General features: G+C 50.8%; 1 protein-coding gene across 5 annotated transcripts; it reads left to right on the forward strand.

The window, feature by feature from the left end:
* The first annotated feature begins 298 nt into the window (after positions 1-298).
* Positions 299-15,051, forward strand: mllt1a (MLLT1 super elongation complex subunit a). 5 transcript variants are annotated; one of them, XM_048977023.1, is made up of 12 exons: positions 299-809; positions 3,066-3,246; positions 5,051-5,133; positions 6,762-6,905; positions 7,054-7,179; positions 8,987-9,619; positions 9,698-9,788; positions 10,353-10,464; positions 11,173-11,272; positions 11,426-11,503; positions 11,644-11,715; positions 11,905-15,051. In XM_048977023.1, the coding sequence occupies exons 2-12, from the start codon at positions 3,150-3,152 to the stop codon at positions 12,031-12,033; spliced, it is 1,665 nt and encodes a 554-aa protein (XP_048832980.1). In that variant the 5' UTR covers positions 299-809; positions 3,066-3,149; the 3' UTR covers positions 12,034-15,051. The 5 variants fall into 5 exon arrangements, with proteins under 5 accessions (XP_048832980.1, XP_048832976.1, XP_048832978.1 ...); XM_048977019.1 differs by having other exon boundaries at positions 299-655; XM_048977021.1 differs by having other exon boundaries at positions 299-655; positions 11,426-11,494.
* The last annotated feature ends 565 nt before the right edge of the window (positions 15,052-15,616 follow it).

The following is a 15,616-nucleotide window of genomic DNA, read 5'->3' on the forward strand; positions in this document are numbered from 1 at the left end:
ACACACACTGGGATACTGTGAAGTTCAATATCAATTATTACAAGCGCGAAAGGGGCAAAATTATTGTTAGAAGACAAAAACATACACAGGCAAAACGCCAAAAAAATCTTTCAAGTAGCCTACATAAGTTTAAAGTAGGAACATGATATACGTGAGCAGGCAGACTCAATATTTCCAAGTTTAATTGCGCCCCATTCGGTCTTTCAATAAGCATCCAAGCCCCACCTCGCCGCAGCGGGCGCCAATCAGAAGGCAGAGATCGCCGTGGGCGAGCCAATGAAAAGCCGCGTGCCTATACGGTTCTGAGGTCCCCAACGCAGGTCTCCGGCGGAGCGCTTTTATGCTTCAGGATGACATGGCTCCCAACAATCAAAGATTGGCCAGCGTCGCTTTCTGTCACAGGAGGGAAGTCTCGCCTGAACAATAATAGAATCTACTCGGTGGTTCGCCGGTGGCTAGACCTTTGCACTTCTTTCCTCGGAGCAGAAAGCTTTCTCTTTTGGGTGGGTTGCCCAAAGTGTGGGACGGGAGGGGTGCCGTGTGGCTTCCGGTTTCTGGGTGAAATTGACACACAATGAGGAGTCGGGAACATCCTTGCCCGTCGCCGCTGTAAATAAACAGAACAATCGCCGAAGACAGGATCATGGAGAATCAGGTAATACGGCATTCCAGCGGATCGGTGCATGCCCGACTGAAAAGCCAGACGCGGTCATGGGGCCGCGACAGAACCGTGCCAAGTGCCCAGCCACTTTATAATAGCGGACATGCTAGAATAATGCGAAATTGCAGGAAGGGAAAAACGTCGCCTGGTAAGTAGTTGGCTAAAGGCACGCATGTCATCGGACACAGAGCCGCGGTCGGGCGCGATTACAAAAGCGCCGTGCGTGAGCCGGGGCCGACGCTGGCGTCCGGTTTGCCGTCGCGATCCACCTCGGCCCCCATTGATTCGGATGCGATGGGCGACTGGCTGGCTGGCTGCGTCCTCGGCCAGGTCTTTGGGGAAGGAGAGGAAGAGAAGAATGCGGGGGGAGGGATGTGGAAGGAGACTGGTGCTGCTGGTCCAGCTGCTCGCAAAGGGAAGCGGGAATAGTTCTCAGCTCCACCGGGGCATTTTGTGCGCGTTATTAGGTAGGATGGATAAATAGTTAACGCTCCGATGGATGGGCTGCGGTTAGGGTTGCATGGGGTGCTGGAGAGGCATAGTCGAGGTGGTTCTACGCCAGTTTAGCAATCCCTTTACTTGGCTGTAGCTGGCAGTGTGGCTAGGATCGTGGAGGTAAATCCGACCCCGTACGGATACGAACCACTGGCACATTTCATCTCCATTCATTATAGCTGCTCTGGTTTGGTTATTCACCGCCACGTTAGATCGCCGAGAGCCGCCTGATCGCATCCCGTTCAGAAAGCTGCCTGCAAGAAGTTTCTCGTCAGGTTCAATCCGGAAGGGGGTAGCTAGCGTGCGAAGGGGCGAAATATCGGCTGCGGGGCCATTGCAATGGCTGAGTGCATGCAGGCGCTTTAGGTAGCTTTAGCAGCCTGAGCCCCGGAACCTCGCCGCCGCTCCGGGCTCCGCCAGCAACGCGTCCGCTCCTCTCGGCTGCTGCAAAACGGAACCACGGCTCGCCTGATCCTTTCGAAACTTAACTTTTTTTTTTGAGGTTGGAGCGAAAGTTATTGCGAGGCGATAGGCTAAGTCCCGGAGCCACGTTTCCGGAGGGGAGCCGAGGAATGCCGCGTCCGGGAGCAAGGCCACGCTGGCCGCGGCGTAGCAAAGAGGCCTCCGCCGGCTCGGTCCGCGCTCCTCTCAGGTGCGATCCGCTGCCTCATTTTCCCTCGAACCCTAATACTATTTTTAGCATTGAGTATTATTCTTCTTATTATTATTTTTACCAATGTTGCACTCGTGCACTGTGCATGGGACAACATGAATCAGATCTGTTGTTGAACAAGTGCCTATTTGCACTGGTCTGGAGTCTGAAATTGGATTAATATGAGGGAGACAAAAACTTTTTTTTTTTTTTTTTTACGTCTCATCACCTTAAATGATTGAAACGTGAAACGCGCAGTAATGTACACCTCGGGTGTCTCCCCAGCTCCGCTTCCCTCCCTCCTGCCTGCCAGCTTCTGCTTTGAGCTGGGTGGCATATAAATAATTCATGTTTGTCAAAACATCTCCAGATTTGCACAGATTTCGCGTGTTTGTACGGGAGGAATAAGTCAGCTGCAGCCTTGGCCCGTGCTAATGAGGCGCCCTTATGTGAGCCGCGGCTTCCTGCAGTGGGGAAAATGATGACACCCCCCTCCCCCGGTTATTCATCCCCGGCACCTTCCGGCGTGGGGCAGTGTGATCTTGCCTGGAGTGGCCATAGTTATGAGGAGCAATGCCCCCCGACCCCTGGTGCACTATTGCACGCCGACAGATGGTTATTTGCAGAGGTGCTGGTTCCTGTGATGGTGTTTCTCTGCTTCTGTTGAGGTTCCCGACGTGGCTTCACGGGTTCCGTGTCACCACAGCTGGCCGGCGGAGATTTCCAGTCTAAAGCTACCCCCCCCCCCCCCCCTCCGTAAAGGAGCTGGGGTAGTGCAGGTTTGTGCTGGCTTGCCAAAAGTGAAACAGTGACACTTGCTGTCACGTTTTGTGGTTAGAGATTTTGGGCCCCATGGAAACGTATCATATTGGGCCCCCAATCTAGATCAATCCTATTATGTTCCACCTTTTTTAGGGCCCCTGTCACTTAGGGGCCTTTGGAATCGTTCTAACTGCCCCCCCCCCCCCCCCTTCTTTGCGGCGCTCCTGGTGAAGTGTATTTCTAGACAGTGCAGGAATTCATGCAACGCATTATTAAACACACATACCCTGTCTGTAATGTATCCGATCAGACGTCTTTCGGTTTTTACGTCACTGAATGTCGGGTAATTCTCTTTCTGAATTTGATTAGTTTTTATTCGTGCGACTGCAGTGACTGCAGTGACTGCCGAGTTGTCGCATCCCGTCTTCGGCGTTTCACTGCTCTCTGTGACTTTATTTGCTGACCTGTCCATCTTGCCCCCCCCGCCCCCCCCAGTGCACCGTACAGGTGAAACTGGAGCTGGGTCACCGGGCGCAACTCCGTAAGAAGGTGACGACGGAGGGCTTCACCCACGACTGGATGGTGTTTGTACGAGGCCCTGAGTCGGGGGACATTCAGCACTTTGTGGAGAAGGTGGTCTTCCGGCTTCACGAGAGCTTCCCCAAGCCAAAGCGAGGTGGGTAGTGTGGGGGCGTCTGACGTGTTGAATATGAGCCATCAGCTGTTCAATTTTATTTAATGAATATTGGAAACATCATGTTAAATATTTGAGACCCAGACTGAGGATTATGACCTAGCAAAGATCCCCAAGACCAGTGAAATTTTTACAAGAAATATCGGCATACTTGGTTTGATACAAAACACTTCTAGACATTCAATTACTTTGTCAGCAGTGTCTGCAAGGAATGTGATTTAGAAATAATGCTAAAAAAATATTGGATTATGAAATCAAGCCTTATGATTATCTCATACAGTGACCCATATCGGAACAGTGTTTTATTCAGTCAGTTCTGTTTTGTAGAATCTGGTGTTTTTTAGGATTTGTAAGTTACAAGTTTGTGTGACACGATGGTTTGAGTATGTCTGCCACCCAGTCTAGCGCGTAGCCAGAATTAGCCGGAGTGGTTATCTTTTGCATTCTGTCTGGTCATGGTAATTACTTGCGGCAGAAAACACTTGGAGATGGGCAAAACAGTGGGTAGGATGCGAGGCGCGCAACCTTTATGCAAAGTACTGTGGCCTTGGCATGTACAGCGGTGACACATGGAATATAGAAATCTCTTCCCAGAATGCATCTGGTTGTGTCTATATTAGCGGACTGTGTCCAGAGTCTGCTACTGAGAGCCGGCATGCTAGGGAGGCTTAGACTGCATTTTCTACCCACGTCCTCTTCGTACTGGAGGAGTTGCGGTGTGCTAGTTGGTCTATTCCCTAGTTGACCTTTTTTCTGAATCTGCGCCGGTTTTGCTATGTGTAACACACCAAACGATGTGGTGTGACGTAATATTTTGGGAGCTTGCAGTGTGATTTGTAGACTGTGTTCAGTGTACATATTCATCTTCATGAGTCCTGGATTTGTGCTATTATAAAAATCTTCATTACTGGCACATCAAATTCAGTTCAGCGCGTCCTGTGACGCAAGACCTGCCAAGTTGGCAACGCAATTGTCTGCAGCTTTAGTGATGAGCACCTATTTCATTTGTTCGCTTTTCCTTATTGGGCACTTAATGTAGCCAATGTCGCATATTTACAATTTATGATTTGATGCCTGTGGTGTATCTAGCTGAAAGATTTATGCATTTTTGCATTCTGTGCTTTTGGATTTGGGTTTCTTTTATCTTTTACGTGTTGTTTTTCACTGGGATATTTCAGGATTGGCTCTCATACACCCTTACGGTACTTTTTTTATTTTCAGAATTTAAAATCGGTTGTATCTTTCCCTTAATTTCTGTAGACTGCCATCGACAGAGCTCCCTGAAGTGCAATTTCTTCCTTCTGATTTGCTCTGCTTGTAATCGGCATTAGATCGGTCATGGTAGTGCCACCTTGAGTCTGCTGCGGCGGTGAGGTGCGCAACAAAGGCGAGATTGTGCTCTCGTTACCCGACACGATGTGCGAAGGCCCAGACGAATGCGGTGTTTATGTAAGGAGCTGCAATACAAGACTCTTTAAACCGCACTCTGTTTGTGTGCAGGTTTAATAGCTTTGTGCTGACACGGTAAAACGGAAAATGTCAATACGCAGACACTCATTTCTTGGGCTGAAGTGGGTTCTTCAACAGAAAACAATCCCCCTTTTTATGTTAATTCTGAAACCTTTTATTTTTGCAAATATTAGATCTGTTTAATATAGGGGTGGGCTTTTGGGTCATGAATCACATTAGTCTGTGATTTTCTCACACTGTCATTGACGTGTGTGTGTGTGTGATTCCCATATGTGTATATGGTGTTTTAAATGGTATCTTTTCCTGATGTCCACAGTGTGCAAGGAGCCGCCGTACAAAGTGGAAGAATCAGGCTACGCGGGGTTTCTAATGCCTATTGAGGTTTACTTCAAGAACAAGGTAAGTCGTGAGCGCCGCTGCCTTATTTACTCGCATGGTAAGGGTCGGTGACTGAGGTTTTTACAGCCCAAACCGCATTGCAGCAGGTGAGGTTTCCGGCCAATGGGGCGTGAGGACGTGGGGTCGTGCTGGATGCTGGGATTGGAGGAGTTATCCGGGCTTTATCGGGCAGTCGAGAGTGGCAGTAAATCTGGCGGGTCATAAGAGTGTCGTTCGAAGTGCGAGTGCTGCCTCTGCATCTGGGGCGGAGGTCAGCGTCTGCTGTCGGCGCCCGGAGGGGGCGCAAGCGCTTGGCGGTAAGCGGGCCCAGGAGCTGCCGCTTCCCAGCTCGCCGGCGGCAGGTGGGCAGCCAGCCGGAGCGTTTTTTTTTCTGGCCGCGGAAGGGACAGGCCGCTGCCGGCCGGTCCACGGTGGGGGCGAAAGGGGCTGTGAGGAAATCCGCGCAAGCTCACCGGCGCTCGGCTTCCCTGGACGCTTCGCAGAACGGCGGCTTTTCCGCCAGACAGTTGCCGCCTCCTGGCCCTAAGGAGAGCTGCTGGATGCAGCATGTTCACTGTCCCGCTCGGCTCTCCGAAGCCGCATGCAAATGTTTACTCTCATCTTCAATCACGGCTTCCTGCGCGGCCTCCTTCGTCTTACACTTTGGTCTCCTGAGGATTGCCTGTGGTGTATGTAACTAATGGGCCATGTAATGTGCTTCCAGACGCTCCCGTCGACAGCCAAGGACTCCCACACGCTAACGGCTGACATGCTGTCTATCCAGCCCTACCTGTGGATTGTTAGCGTACCCTCATGCCTGCGCTAAACCTCGGCGTGACCCCTAGTCGTCCCGCTCTCCCTCCCTCCAGAACCAGTCTTGTTAGCGACGCCTCACCTATTCCATTCATTCAGTTGGTAACCTTTGTGGGTCGCACTTCTTGGCGCCGTCGAGCAAACCTTTGGATGATTCTGGAGTCTGATGCCTTCATGGTCATTCTTACCAGAAGGACTTTTTGGTTTGGTGAAGTTCATCTGGGAGGCTCGCGGTGAAGCCATCTTCTCATTTGTAGAACTTTGATTGGATGTGGGGGGAGGGGGGCGTGTCCGTCACCCTTTCCTTGACCTGTGGCCGTCTTTGAGCTGAAGGATGGGGTGGAGATGGCCGCCCCGCATGGGCCCCTCCCACCAGGGGGGCTAACCACCCTCAGCTTGAAAGGGCTCTGTGACCGTCCATCTCGTTGGGGGCTTAGCATGCTGTCAGCGCCGAAGGCTGAATGAGCAAGCTCCGGGGGGGGGGGGGGTTTGTTTTTTAAAATGAAGAGGAGCACTTGATGAAGAGTTCTAAAGCTAGACAAGGTCAGCTAGGCAGGGATGATCCAGCCCGTGTAGCAGGAAAAGACGTATTTGAGTGCTTGGCTCGGAGTTTAATGCCGGATTACCAGCCCTGAGTGTGTGGGAGTGTGACAGTGCAAGGCCCAGCAGGATGGCAAGTCGCACAAAACAAACAGGATCTGTCTGCTCTTGGTCTCTTATTGCTATAACTCGCTTTACCCCGCCGTCGCTGTTTCAGCTCCTTATACATCGTACTACTTTGCTGTTTTATTTCCGTTTCTTTCAGTTTACATTATTGTTTTTGTGCTTGTGACCAGGAAGAACCGAAGAAGGTGTGTTTCAACTACGACCTGTTCCTCAACCTGGAGGGCAACCCCCCCGTCAACCACCTGCGCTGCGAGAAGCTCACCTTCAACAACCCCACCCGCGAGTTCCGCCACAAGCTGGTCAAGGCCGGCGGTGTGAGTGTGAGGGCGGGGGGAGGGTACTGGGGGGGGCGGCTCTTCTGCTAGGCCTTGTGGAGCTGTTTGTGTAGTAAAAAAAAAGCAAGAGGTGGAGATTTATTTATTTGAACCGCTGTAGAAGTGGCTGCGCTTTAAACCTCCGCAGGTTATCGTGGTGCCTGAGGGGGCAGAGGCCGTATCCAGGCCCAGCCCTGACTACCCCATGCTTCCCACTATCCCGCTCTCTGCCTTTTCGGATCCCAAGAAGACGAAACCGTCCCATGGCTCAAAGGTCAGTGCTGCAAGGGCACAGTGTTTTACTTTGTCGTTTTCCTGAGACTTTGAATCGCGTCCCAGTTGACGATAAGCAACGAGGATGATTACCCTGCTCCACTTGTGCAAAAATATCTAAGTAGGAATACAGAAAGTATTAGCGTCAGTATTATTTTTAATGCATAATAGAAAATAATGATTTTTAGGCTCTAGGCGTGCCTAAGTTTCTGTGACCTTAATTGCTTGGGTAAGATTCAGTCTTATTCCATTATCGTCCTTAATGTGACATTATTAGTCTGGTTTGATTTCATGTTCATTAATAAACAAGACCTATGTTTTTGGGTGGGTGTCTACACATGTAAATACGCATTTTTCATAAAATCGTGCATCTGGAATGAAATGTACCTGTTGGCGGGAGAAGCAGCCATCGTACCGTTTTAACCCCGCGGCCCAGGTCATGGTGCACTGACAGCTCGTCTCCTGTCACCGGCTGCCGAAGTCTAAATAAAAACATCAGCCTTGAGCCCGGCTCCTGTGACAGGTTGGGCTGTGACCGTGCTGCATCACCAGTGTTTTCGAGGAGTCGGCAGAGCATATCAGTGCCGGTGGCCCTTCGATAAGTCGGAGTGGGTTCGTGATTTCTTTGGGTTTCTCTGGGAAGGCCCGCATGACGCCGGGATGATCAGCAGGAAACGCGAGGCCCTTTAAGAGTTTCAGATGCCTCCACGGTTCACGCCACGCTGTACACGTGCTGTCCTGACTGCTGCCGGCAGCCGCCGATGCTACCAAGCGATATTTATTTGCCATTCTCATCTCTGCTTTTGAAATCGAAGCCAGTAAGGCAGCATGTCTTGTATATCGTGTCCCTAATGAGACCTTAACGGTATAATTGAATCCGTTCTTAGACGCCGCTAAACCTGCTTGCCTTTGCGCTCGGGCGGCTTCTGGCATCGACGACGTATCGACTTGTGGAGAATACGCTCTCTTAACGCCGTGCGGCACTCTAACGGTGCCCCTGCCGTACCCCATGGAGACTTCCTTTTCTTATTTAACTAGGAATCCGGGATATCGAAGGCCTGAATGTTGGGTTTCTAGCAGAGCGCAGTTTGCTTGTTTGCGCGCTCAGTCCGCCGGACAATTGTGTGTTTTTATGTGTAAAGTCGTGATGAGCTGGCATTTCTGCAGCTAGGAACTTAGTCGCAGTTCTTAATGAAACAATTTTTAGTGTTTTGATTACCGCTGTTAATCAAGCCTTGTGAAAACAAGAAATTTGAAGATTGACAAGTAACGGTCTCTCCTCAATATTTTCCAAGTACATTATTCATAGAATGTGATGTAAGTGTGTAGATACTCCTTGTTTTATGAAGGTTCGGCTTGCGATATTTGGACTTTCCGATGGTGCGATACCGATGTACATTCAGTACTCATCAGACTTTGATCTGTTCCCAGCCCAGTGATATGCTGTACGATATTTCCTACTGATTCTAGGTGATGGCAACATCCGTGCATCTGAGCGGTATAGCGATCACAAGAGTCGATTGCTCATATAGTGTTTAACAACGTATCGCATGGTGTCAGGTTAATGTTCTGTACTGTACATTTAATGGTAGAATGAACTTCTGTCCAGTTATTTGCTTTTCAGTTATTGGGATAAAAAGTTGTGTTTTTTTTTTTTTTTTGCAGAAGTTATTGTGACCGTAGATATTTACTTATTCATATTCGACTATTTTCGACTCGCGATGCATTCGTTGCGATTTTTAACCCCATCGTAAGTTGAGGAGCTGATGTCATGCGGATGTGTTGATGATCTGATGATTGCTTTGTAGGAGTCCAGTAAAGATGCCAGTAGTGCGAGTAACAAGGCTGCGAAGCCTCACAAACCCGCGAAGGAGCACCGGGAGCACCCCAGGAAGGAGTTGGAGAGCAAGGGCCTGTCCAAGGGCGAGGGTGACCGCGATGGAGGTGGCAGCAGCAAATCCACTCGGGAGTCGTCCTCCTCCAAGAAGCCTGCGGAGATTAAGGTGAAGGAGGAGACCAAGACACTGCCTAAGGCGGCCTTTAAGGAGCCCAAGCTCACGCTGAAGGAGCCCAAGATAGAAGCCATGTCCCCCAAAGGCGGGGGGTCGGGTGGGGGGGGTGGTGGTGGAGGAGGGGGGGGCCTGCCGGAGACCAAGGGGCCCAGCAAGCGCTCCTCCACGGTGGATTCTCCAAAGCCCAGCGTCAAGAAGCCCAAGAAGGAGGGCCCCAAAGCGGCTCCTGCTGGGGGCTTCACCAGCTCCTCCCCCCGCGTCTCCTCCTCCTCCTCCACGGCGCCTCATTCCTATCCGGAGAAGAAGCCCCCCAAGGAGAAAGGCCGCTGGGCAAAGGTCAAGGTGGAAGCACCCGAGGTCAAGGAATGCAAGAAGCCCCCGGAATCGGAGGAGTCCAACTCGGAGGACGAGGCCTCCTCCAAGTCCGAGGTGAGGGAGGCCTCCTGGCCGTTCCCCCGCCCCTGCGCTGCGGTGCTCCTGGTTTTTACACCTCCCTGTTTTTCACAGCAGTCGGCACCCTCCAGCCCGTCCAACACCAGTTCCAGTTCGGACTCCAGCTCTGAGTCTGACTTCGAGCCATCGCAGAAGCAAGGCCAAGGTACCGGGCGCCGGACCAAATCGTGCAATGTTTCATTTTTGTATTTGCTGTCTTCAAAAGTGACGTCGATAGTCCCGGCATCTGAGCACAAGTCTGCCTTACAAAGGCAAAACACCGTTACTGCATATTTTAACAAAATCGAGTTGTGACCGAAATCAGATCTTAGGCTCCTTTTTATCGTATGACTATCAGCTGTGTTCTGTTTCGATGTCATTTACCGACCTCCTGCTCGTGCGGGAGACAGTGAACAGTTTCAATGTCAGCATAGTTACTGTCTTTTTTCTCCTTTATAGGGCAGATGTATATAGATGTACTTTATTGATCACAAGTAGTAAACGCCGTACACCTCAAAATGAAGTACTACTTTTTATGTGTATTGTGTGGAGTGTGTCAGTGAGGTGACTCCCCGCAGGAGCTGCAAGCGGTACATGTGAGAACCTTCTGGAATGTCCTCGGTGTTATACGCCGGCCGCCAGCAGTGGTGGCGGTTATGAGCGATATTCCGGAACCATCAGTCCGTAACGTGAGCCCACTGTGACTCCACTCTCCCGGCTGTGTCTTCAGGTCCCCTGCGGTCCATGGTGGAGGGCCTGCAGTCGGAGGAGTCCGACGATGACGACAGCAGCTCGGAGGACGGCACTCCCGTCAAGACCAACCCACCGAACCGCGATTCCCGGTCAGTGAGCCTGCCTCACGGCTGGCCTTGCCGGGATCCCAAAGTCTGTTCCTCGTTCGGACGCCTGAACATCAGTCACAGGCTCAGTGGCCACTAGCCAGCACGCAGAAATATTTGTGATTTCGTATGTGTGCGGAACTTTGAACCGTGCAATTTTTCGTCCTGTTTAGCGAGGAAGCACCATTAACAGGGGTACAGACTAAACCCCCCCCCCCCCAATCAGTTTGCCTTTTAAAAAATCTCGGCTTCCTGCATTCAAGCCTGCTCCTCTCACGATACCCCTTTACGTCTTGTGATCCATGCGGAGATTCAGCGAATACTGCAGATGACTTAACGTTAAATATACCGTTACGAATACAGTTGGCTGATAGATGTATGATTGCGACACTCACTGCGTAACCAATACCTTACATAAAAAAATTTAAAAACACAGACGTAATTCGGCCTTTTATTGATATGAAGCGTGTTATCTGTTTGTATTAAATTGTCCGTAATTTCTGTGATTGTTCACTGCATTCTTAATGATGCTCCAAAAATTGCAGGGGTCCGGTTGCCTCCCGGTTCTGTGGATCGCGTGTCCGTGGCAAAGTTTCTCAGACATAAATAAAATTGCACGCTGGCGAGAGCATCGGCATGGCGACGCGCGGTAATAGCGGTCATGGACGTTCCTGTTCGGCTCACTAATGCCAGGACGCCTCTGTCTCACAGCCTGAGTCTGGACAGCGAGAGTGACAGCAGCGATGGCTCACACCGGCCCAGCCGGGACCCGCCGCCCCCCCTACAGAAGCACGTCTCCTCCAACAATAAAGTGAGGCCACCTAGTGTCCCGGGGGAGTCATTGCGAATCAGGGCAGGGGAATCGGGCGTTGTGATGGCACGGATGGGGCATGCTATTGTGCACGGCCTTGTGGTTCCACGTTCTCTCCATCCCTGTCCTTGCTACCCTCTTCCCTCTTTGCAGGCGTCCGAAAGGAAGAGTCCAGATCCCTGTAGCCGACCCGAGAAGGTGATGAAGAAGGGGTACAACAAGGTACGAAGGGTAAATCAATATATATTTTTTTTATTTATGCATTTCCATTTGATCTTTGAATCGCCGGCTGCTTTTGAGCTAGATTGACGATGCTGGCTCGACGTAGTGCTTCACTGTGGAGCCATTTGGACCTTGTGGTGTTCCCGCAGGCCTACACAGAGGAACTAGTGGATCTTCACCGCCGACTCATGGCCCTGAGGGAGAGGAACGTCCTACAACAGGTCAGAGTCCATTTGTGCATCTGTCCGTATACAAGTCCTGCTTCTTGTAGTAGCCATTCTGTGTGCAGTTGCTGTTCGGGATGCTGCCACATCTGCGTAGATGCGTCTCGCGTCGTCTTTGTGCTGGTTGTCAGGATCTCCTGGGTTACCCTCGAGTCGTCCTCATCCTCTGCCACTAACCCCCACCAGATCGTCAACCTCATCGAGGAGACCGGCCACTTCAACGTCACCAACACCACCTTCGACTTCGACCTCTTCTCGCTGGATGAGTCGACGGTCCGTAAGCTACAGAGTTACCTGGAAGCCACCGCGACGTGACAGTGGGCGGGGACAGTGGGCGGGGCCTTTCTCCTCCTCGGCCGCCACGTGACAGTGGGCGGGGCCTTTCTCCTCCTCGGCCGCCTCTCCCTGGAACACGAGGCGGGGCTTGGAGAAGGAGAAACGTGACAACAGAGTGGACCATTGGAGACTAGTGGGGGGGGGGACTGGCCATCGGCACGAAAATGTGCAGGAGCTGGGGGGTTGGGGAAGATTGGATTGAGCTGGACTTTGAGCTGGACTATGGGAAAGGAGCCAGAAATGATGGTTCTGATGGAGTCTGTCTGTTGTACTGCACAGTGCGACCACTGGCCCCATCCTCACGCACACGGGCGACACTCATCCTTCATACTCTCCCCCCCCATGCACTTATTTTCTGCTAAAGTGTATGTGTGTGTGTGTGTGTGTGTGTGTGCGGTTGAATGGGAGGGGTCCCAGCCTCTGGAAAGCCTGGCAGAATCTGTTGTGGTGGGGGTTCCTCATTGGGTGAGGCTGGTCACTTAGATCAGGTTCCACGGTAGTTCTGAGTGATCCCCCCCCCTCCAGTGCTCCTGTCCTTGTTGTAGCGCCTCTTGGAGCAGGGGTACTGAGGAGGGTCTTCTCTCATATCGCATTTTGGTGGGGCAGGGGGACCTCGAGCTGAAGACGCCGGCCAGGCTGTGGAATGGGGTACATTTTTAATTTTCCTGCTGATACTGTAGAAGTTTTTCGATTTAGCCGATTTTTGACGTTGATGATAGTGACTCGGAAACCCGTTTGTTCTTTGTCTGTGTTAGTTTCACAGGGCTGTGACCCCCCCCCCCACCTCCACTGTCTTCTCAGTGCCTTTACAGAGTCTGTTTCAGAATGGCTTGGTGGGGGTGGGGGGTTGAACACTAACGGCTAACTAGCAGAAAGAGCTAAAAAGCGCGTCGTCAATGACACCTCTAAGTGCCCCTGTGTGCTGAGGGGCTGCTGGTGGTGGCCAGGCTGGGGTGGGGGGGCAGCTCTGGCCGGGGGCTGTCGGGTGGCTCGGGCTTCCATGACACGCCGAAATGTCAGCATCTTATCCAAGTGGTGTTGGAGGTTCGGGGGGGGCCAACATCGATCGGCTTGTTTATAAACCTCTAGGCATCGATGGTAGATGCTACATCCTGTCCTGCCCCATGCTGTCCTGTACACAGCCACGCGTTCGGACCGGGAGCTGCTGTGGAGCCTCTACCTGCCTCTGGTTCGCCCATCTCCAGCTCCTGCTCTGTGAAAAGTTTCTCACCTTTCATGGAGACTTGGCGGTTCTATAGCTGGTCGGGCCTTAATGACGGTGTCTGCAGCTCCCTGCATACCTCCCCCCGCGGGCGGTTCCCCTCCGACTCAGAGCCCTCGCGACAGCGTATGCCATTCATAGCTTTATCGGAGCCGTCCTTTCTGCTGCCTGGCTGTGAGAGCGAGCGCCCCTCCCCCACCCTGCAGCGTGAGAGCCGAGTCCATCACAAGCCCTTTCTAATGACTAAAGCACAGAGTGTAACGTACCCGGTTAAGAATTCCTGTATCTTTTATACGCCGTTTAGTCCGAATCTGGAGCAGTAATCATCAATTTGACGCAAACTTTTGTTTTCTGGGTAATTTTTTTTTTTTTATTAAGCCAAAACCTTAAATCTTCTCCGTGTGAAGATTAGTGCACGGTGGTAACTTTCGGGTCTCTCTTTGGTCCCCTCTTGAACTTTTAACCTTTTAACTCCAAGTCTTAGTTCATGAACTCTGACCTTTTGACTCTGCACGTTCTCTGTGTAGTGAAGATGGGGGGGCGGGGGGGGGGGGTGCTGAGAGGCTGTAAGGGGGAGGCCTGCCGGTCTGCTATCAGTCAGTGTTTCATTTTTATACCTCTGCACTTCTGACGGTGGTGACATCAGTACTTATGTAATTATGTAAACTGTGTTTCTAAGGATTTTATACATTTACTTACAAGAAGTATTAATTTCTTTTTGCCAACCCGTTTAGAAAAAATGGGACATTTTTCACATTTTTCAAAAGGAAATGCGGCTTCCAAGCGGGTGGGGGGGCTCAGTCTCGCGTCTCGTGGCGGGTTTCCCCTGCGGGGCTGGGTCATGCTCCGCAGCCGTCATCGTCGGACACTGCGGACGAGGCGTGCAGTGAAATGTCGTGCCGCAACAATAACTTACCAAGTGGACTTACTTTAGGCAGATCATTGGAAAACCTAGTTTTTTTTTTTTGTGGGTTTGTCTTGCCATATTTGAGTGTGTTTACTCAAGCTGTGTGGCAAAGTCGTTTTCCCGTACTCTGTGAGGTATGGTAGCATATATACTTAATTTTATTTTATTTTTTTTGTACTTTTTTTTTTTTTTTTTTTTTTTTTTTTTATTGGGATCCATAGCCAGGGTTTCTGATCCCGATTCACTACGGTATGGGGAGTACCGGTCCTCACCGCGGCAGGAAAAGCTGCATTCGGGTTTTACCTTCGCAGTTTCCTTTTTTATTGTGTTAAGGTTGCTGTTGGACACGGAGGATCGTTTCACTGGATATTTCAGAGGTCCTTCAGGAGGAGGTGGGTTGGCAAAGGAAGCTCACCACTCTGTGGCTGGCTGGCCTTCTGGGACCCCCCCCTCCCCACTCCGCCGCCGGGACAGAAACGCAAATGCGGTGGTGGGGGGGGCGTCCTGTTTGAAAACCTTGCGTATGTCACACAGGTTCATTCAGACGCCTTTATTTAAGATGAAAGGTAACATTTGTGTATTTTTTTCCAAGTACTGTTCATTTTGATGTGGGTACACAGGGAGGTGTTTATGAATATCGTGGATGACCGAATCGGTGGGGAGGGTGGGAGGCGACTGATAATGAAATGTGACTGGTTTGAGCGACGCCCCCTTCCCCTCCCAAGGTTGGAAAGCAAAATGTCGTTTTGTTTGGTATATTAACTCGGCATACGATGCCACCATGTGGCCATATGATGCAAGTTTTAATAAGGATGATAATTTTATTTTTTATTTTAAAATCATATTAATAAAGTCATTGAGTACTGTAGACTGCCTGCCCTACTTTCTCGACAAATAATAGTTTTTTTTTTTTTCTTCTATCCCTGTCTAACCTGATCAATGGGAGCTGTTCGGTATTTTTGTCGTTCAGTATTTTAGGCTTAAGTAAGTTAGCCAGTTAACTTTATGCCGCTGTTCATAGAGCATCAGCTGCAGAAAGTGGACTAGGTGTAACTTACCTATTATTTATTAATAAGAAGAAAACTGGCGAAATATCAGAGGCACCTGCCAGGCATGTTCAGTCCGGGCTGCCTTAAGCTCTGCTGGGTGACAGATCTCCAGGAGCCAGCCTGATGACTCCAGCGCTACCCTGATCACAGCGTCGTCATTTTCCTGTGCAGTTTGTAGCTAAAAACACGACTGCTTTTACGAAAGGTGGAAACTCAAAGTGACAAATCCTGAAGAGCACGATTCAAGTATTCTGTGATCCAGGTAATGGTTTGGCTGAAACCGAGGCCCCGGTACGAGCGACCTCCGAGCTGGAGGGTTAGTGTGAAGTTTAACGTGTGGAATTATCTGGACTAAATGTGAAAATGCCACGTTTTGCCGTAAAA

This window comes from Brienomyrus brachyistius, chromosome 15 (genome assembly GCF_023856365.1).
Source record: "Brienomyrus brachyistius isolate T26 chromosome 15, BBRACH_0.4, whole genome shotgun sequence".
NCBI classification, from domain to species: domain Eukaryota; kingdom Metazoa; phylum Chordata; class Actinopteri; order Osteoglossiformes; family Mormyridae; genus Brienomyrus; species Brienomyrus brachyistius.

Excerpts from the sequence above, each read along its gene's own strand:
- mllt1a (XM_048977019.1), top strand. Across the intron at positions 11,504-11,643 it reads GGTACAACAAGGTACGAAGG|GCCTACACAGAGGAACTAGT; the intron begins GTAAATCAATAT and ends GTGTTCCCGCAG. Across the intron at positions 11,716-11,904 it reads AGAGGAACGTCCTACAACAG|ATCGTCAACCTCATCGAGGA; the intron begins GTCAGAGTCCAT and ends AACCCCCACCAG.